Source organism: Lepidothrix coronata, unplaced genomic scaffold, assembly GCF_001604755.1.
Source record: "Lepidothrix coronata isolate B3197 unplaced genomic scaffold, Lepidothrix_coronata-1.0 Scaffold521, whole genome shotgun sequence".
NCBI classification, from domain to species: Eukaryota; Metazoa; Chordata; class Aves; order Passeriformes; family Pipridae; genus Lepidothrix; species Lepidothrix coronata.
Genome location: NW_016690701.1, coordinates 18,629 through 24,271, shown reverse-complemented (window position 1 = coordinate 24,271; position 5,643 = coordinate 18,629). Strand labels below are relative to the sequence as shown.

The following is a 5,643-nucleotide window of genomic DNA, read 5'->3' as shown; positions in this document are numbered from 1 at the left end:
GATACGTGCCCTCACCTGTGTCCCTGGCTGTCCCTCACCTGTATCCCTGTCTGTGTCCCTGGCTGTCCCTCAGCCGTGTCCCTGTCCCTTGGCTCTCTCTCTGCCAGCTCAGTGTGGGGCACACAGGCTGGGGGTCCCTCCTGTGCCCCCTGGGCAGCTGGCGTTGGCTGGGGGGATGTGAGGGCTGGGCCTGTTCAGCACAGCCCCGGCCTCATGCCCAGAGCCTCTTTCCTGCCCCAGGCAAGAGGTTCCCATCTGCCCCAGTGCTCCCCTGCTGCTGCCTCTGCTCCTGGCCCTGCCTTTGCTGGTCCCTTGGCTGTGCCAGCAGCTGCAGGGGGGGATGGCAGCAGCTTCAGCTCCACAGCACTTCCTGGCGGGAGCTCAGCCCAGGGGGGATGGTCAGGGACCTGATGGGGATGGACAGGGGCCCAGCAGGGACAGGCAGGGTCTGCAGGGGAAGGCACAGGGACAACCTGTCCCCTCACAGTGCCAGGGCTGTCTCTGCTCCTCCTTGCAGGCTCCGTGGCCAGGCACAGTTTGTGTTCCTGGGTGCCCACCATCTCAGCACTTGGAGCCGCTCAAATCAGCGCCCACAGCTCTGCAGCAAAGCCCCAGCTCACCTGGCACACAGGGGATGGAGACAGCACCTTCTCGGGGATGGGCATTCACAGCTTTGCCTGTTCCCCACCACAGGGCTGTCCTTCCTCAGCAGCACCTCTGCCTTGCAGTTATTCTCAGGATCACCTCAGTGCCTTTGTCTCATGAATACCTCAGTGACAGGTCTCAGGGTCACCTCAGTGCCTGGTCTCATGAATACCTCAGTGACAGGTCTCAGGGTCACCTCAGTGCCTGGTCTCATGAATACCTCAGTGACAGGTCTCAGGGTCACCTCAGTGCCTGGTCTCAAGGAGATGAACGTGCAGGAGGGGGAGATTATGGGGCAGCTGATGTGTGCCTGCTTGGACTGGGGCTGTGTTGGGAGAATAGAGATTGTGCGTGAACAATTTCCTTTGCATTTCTGTGAACCTTGCCTTGGCATGGCTGGGTGCAGACAGTAAAAGAACTGCATAACTAATATGGCTACAACCTTTGAAGTTAGGACAAAGAAGGCTCCCTGCCAAGGTTAAGGTGGAGTTTCAAGAGGGTGAACGTGTGCCCTCAACTCATATGGACACCTGTTGTGGTCCAATTAGCAGTGGACAACAAAGTATGTTTTCCTTATGTATCCGATGCTGTGTGAAGAAGAATCATGCATCTGGGTGTAATAAGCAGTATATAAAGTGTGTCTTTCTTCTAATAAAGCAGACATTTTGCCGATCAAATTGGTCTGTGAGCAGCCTGTCCGTGCCTCTCCACCGATAGGGCTGTGGGTTTCTTTGTCCTCAGAATTAACACCACATGTTTATACACCAACCTTGTATGTGTGTGTATATATATATATATAACGCCGTGTATAAAGCCTCAAGCATGTGCACCGGCAGCCCCATCCCCTTCCCCTGCTCCTCCCGCACATATTCCATCCCGGCTGTCGGAGCCCTGGAGCTCCCGGGGGTGATGTGGGCCTGCCCCAGGAGCTGAGCTCTGAGCCGGGGCCCCTTCCCAGTGCTCCCAGTCTGCCCAGCCACCCTCGAGCACCCCAGGGAGGGCTTCAGATGGGGATGGCACACAAGTGCTGCTGCAGGGGTCTCACCTCAGTTGAGTTTGGTTTGTGCTTCCCAAGATGGGCAAAACCGTTTGCTGGAGTTTCCTGTCAGAAATCCGTCCCCTCCTGTGCTCGGCCAAAGGGATTTCGTGCCTTTTTCCCTTTTTGGGGCAAATAAAACCAATGTGTTGAGTCCTGGCAGGACACAGCAGCCCTGCAGCCTGCAGAGGCCATGCTGGCCTGTGCCTGGCAGAGGAACAAAGCAGCTCAGGGACTAATGAATCAGTGGTTAATTAGCCTAAGAAATTGCTTCTAAATAGAGGTTGAGGGAGGGGCTTCATGTTGGGCTTTGTTGTCCTGGTGCTGGGGCTTGTCTTCTACCAAGGTGAGGGGGGTCCCCAGGGGTCGTGTCCCCCCCCAGAGCGTCTGTGCCCCCCCTGCACCCCCTTTTCTCCCCACAGAGCTCCTGAGCCGCTGGCAGCCACAGCCCCTCCCTGTGGGCTTAGGCCCAGCCAGGACCCCCCTAGCAGTCCCCATGCTGAATTTGGGGGTGTCACGGGTCCCCCCCATCCCTGCTTTTATTCTAACATCACCCATCTGCTCCCAGTGATTCCAATAAAGCTTCCAAGTTCTCCATCTTCCTCCAATAACAGTCCCAGTTAGTGGGGGGCAGTGGGGGCGTCTTGGGGGGCAGAACTGGCCCCAGGATGGATCAGGAATGGGGAGCCCCCTGTTCCCCCCCCATGTCAACCTGCTCTAGGGGGGTTCTGGGTGGCACCTGCACCCCAACACAGCACCCAGCACACACTGAAAGTTGTCGGGACCCCCTTAAACCACCCCACAGCTCCGCAAAGACCCCCCAAACCCATTCAGAGCTCACCCAGGACCCCCTCAAACCCTTATTTGGGGGGACCTTTAGGGCACTGGTGGTGCTGGGACCCCTGGCTGTGGGTGAGGAGCTCTCAGCTGAGGGGGGGGGCAAGAAGAGGGGGGATGGTGGGAAAGGGGATAAAAGGGGTAGTGGGACCCCCACACTGAGTGGGAGTGGGGTTGGGACCCCCCAAACATGGAGTGGGAGAGGGGACCACAAGGATTGAGGAACAATGGGAAATGAGTGGGAGAGATCAGAAGAGTGGGGAAAAGGGGAGGGTGAGACCCCCAGAAGTGATCAGGAGGTGGCGGGGACTGGCGAGCTGATGCGTAAGGGGTGAGAGGAGGCACAGTGAGGACTGTGACCCCCAAACTGATCGAGGGGGCTGGGGACTCAGGAGATGATGGGAAAGGGGGGGAATAGGCAGAAGAGGGAAAAGCAGGGGTTGGCTGGCGGGATGGACAGTCCCATGGGGGTCTTTGGGCACAGGGAGATTGGGAAAGGGGAGTCTGGGGTGGCTCTTTGAGCTCCCAACCTCCTCTGGGGTGTTGGGGGCTGCTGGGGTTGGGGGGGGCACCTGTGGTGGAGGGGAGTGGAAAGCTTAAAGTTCATTAAAGAAGTCCTGCCCTTGAGTCCCGAGGTGCAGAAAGGACTCCCCGGCTTTCTAAACTCCTGCTCAGAGAGGAGCCTGGGGGCGGCTGGATCCAATCTCAGCCCTGGATTATGCCAAGGGTTGGAATTTAAGGAATTACAGAGCTGTGATTGAACCACTTTTGTCCTGGAGGTTTTAATGATGGCAAATCAGATATATTGATATAAAATCAACTATTCATTATCACAGACAATCAGACAAAAGATTTTAATCAGAATTATTTACTACACAATACTAAAACTACCAGTAGTATAGCATAAGATAGGACAGTGCACTACACTAAAGCAATTGTTGAAGCAATTATATGAAAGCTAGCAAAAAAGCAATAGTTATTAATTAGAGATGGATGTGACTCACCCAGACTAACGCTCGCGGGGAGATCTCTGCTCTCACCCTCAAGGAGTGACCTTGGGGGGGTCCTCAGCCAAGGGAGGAATCTCCAAACATACACCCCAAGAAGGGTTATGTTGGAAGAACCTGCCCCTGGGAGAGGGGACTGGAACTTTATAGAATAAAGTGATGGACTGACAGTCCTTGGACTCCAGGGGTTGCCTCACCATCAGGATGTTAATTCCGTGTTGAGCCCAGACTGTTTTCCAGCAGGAGCCCCTCTTAGCCCAGCACTGATACATTTGCAAAGAGGGCATTGTTTGCTGTGGAGGAACAAGAATCGGAATGGCAACACTTCCAGGCATGGAGGGACCTGTATGGTGCTTGAAGAGATGACAACCTATGGACTTCCACGTTTATATCCCCGTTCTGAACCCCATTTAATCTATTTCCCCATATATCTCTGTATTAATCCCCTTGAAATGTATTACCCAGAACTTGCCTGGACTTGCCCACAGTTTTTCCCGCCAAAAGTTGTTTACTCCCTTGCTCTCCCCTGCTTTCCCACTCATCCCACACTGACAGGCTGAGAAGTGCCACAGTGCGGAGTGAGTTCCCATTGGTCCTTGACTCCCAACTCCTCCCAAGTTCCTCCCTCCTTTCCCTTTGTTCTCCTATCCTGTTATACCCCGAGCTGTCCGTCTCATGCTCTGCCCCCGTTACCGAACTTCCCTCAGCCGAACCCTAGGTAAGTCCCAGTCCTCCCTTAATAAAGTGGCCATTGCACCCCAACCTTCTATCTTGTCGGACCCTTCTGTGCAGTGTTGCATCCCTATTCCTTACCCCAGCGGGCTGTGGCATAGTTTGCTTGGACATTCCAGGGGAGATGTCCTGCCACAGGTCTAAAGTCAAAAAATTTGCTCTTCCCAATGAATTTCCAGTCTTAGTCTGTGTTCTGATGAATGTTCCTCACCCTGCCTTCATCCAGATGCCTACAGGGAACCAGGAGGATGAAGACCACCTGCCAGATGTCTTCCCAATGTGTATCATCTGGAATGTGAGTCACCAGGTCTGTGCTCAATGTGGGTCACTGTGGATCATCCAACGTGGGTCCTCCGATGGAGCTGGAGCAGGAGATGAAGCTCTTCCTGCAGTCAAGGCGCTCAGAGGGCTTCTCTTACTGGTGGGTCCGTTGGTGTGTGGTCAAGTTAGAGCTCTGAGTGAAGCTCCTCCCACACTTGTCACACTTGTAGGGCCTCTCCCCGCTGTGGATGCGCCGGTGCCTGACAAGGTGGGAGCTGCTCATGAAACTCTTCCCACACTCCTCACACTGGTAGGGCCTCTCCCCACTGTGGATGCGTTGGTGGGTGACGAGCATGGAGTTGTCCTTGAAGCTCTTCCCACAGTTGGTGCAGCGGAAAGGCCTCTCCTCCCTGTGCATTTGCTGATGTCTGAGGAGATGTGAGCTGGTCAGAAACCTCTTCCCACATTCCAAGCACTTGTAGGGCCGTTCCCCAGTGTGAGTCTTCTGGTGCAAGATCAAGTGGGAGATGCAGCTGAAGCTCTTCCCACATTCCAAGCACTTGTAGGGCCGTTCCCCAGTGTGGATGCGCTGGTGGTTGTGGAGGGTGGAGCTGTCGCTGAAGCTCTTCCCACATTCCAAGCACTTGTGGGGCCGTTCCCCCGTGTGGCTGCGCTGGTGGCCGATCAGGTGAGAGCTCCGCCTGAAGCTCTTCCCACATTCCAAGCACTTGTGGGGCCGTTCCCTGGTGTGGATGATCTGGTGCCCGATCAGATGGGATCTCCGGCTGAAGATCTGCCCACATTCCAAGCATGTGTAGAGATGCTCTCGGGTGTGGATGTTCCGGTGGCGGATCAGGCTAGACCTGTGACTGAAGCTCTTCCCACATTCCCCACACGTGTAGGGCCGTTCCCCCGTGTGGGTGTGCCAGTGGGTGAGGAGCATGGAGCTCCGGCTGTAGGTCTTCCCACATTCCAAGCATTTGTAGGGCTTCTCCCTGGGGGGAGGTTGCTCATGGACCTCCTGGTCACAGCTTTGGCTCAAGCTCTGGCCGCCTTCCCGGCACAGGGTGGGTCTTTCCTCCTCAGAGCACCCTGGGCTGCCTTTGGAGACCCTCCTCCTGGGGT

At 55.6% G+C, this 5,643-nt stretch overlaps 1 protein-coding gene across 1 annotated transcript in view; it reads right to left on the bottom strand.

Annotated features, from left to right (window-relative positions):
• Window positions 1-3,284: 3,284 nt before the first annotated feature.
• The window catches only part of LOC108510174 (zinc finger protein 239-like), a 4,705-nt gene continuing 2,346 nt past the window's right edge, over window positions 3,285-5,643 (bottom strand). The window contains exon 2 of the mRNA XM_017839859.1: window positions 3,285-5,636. Coding sequence (XP_017695348.1) covers window positions 4,673-5,636 — 964 coding nt within the window. The 3' untranslated portion in view covers window positions 3,285-4,672. The remainder of the gene's footprint in view (window positions 5,637-5,643) is intronic.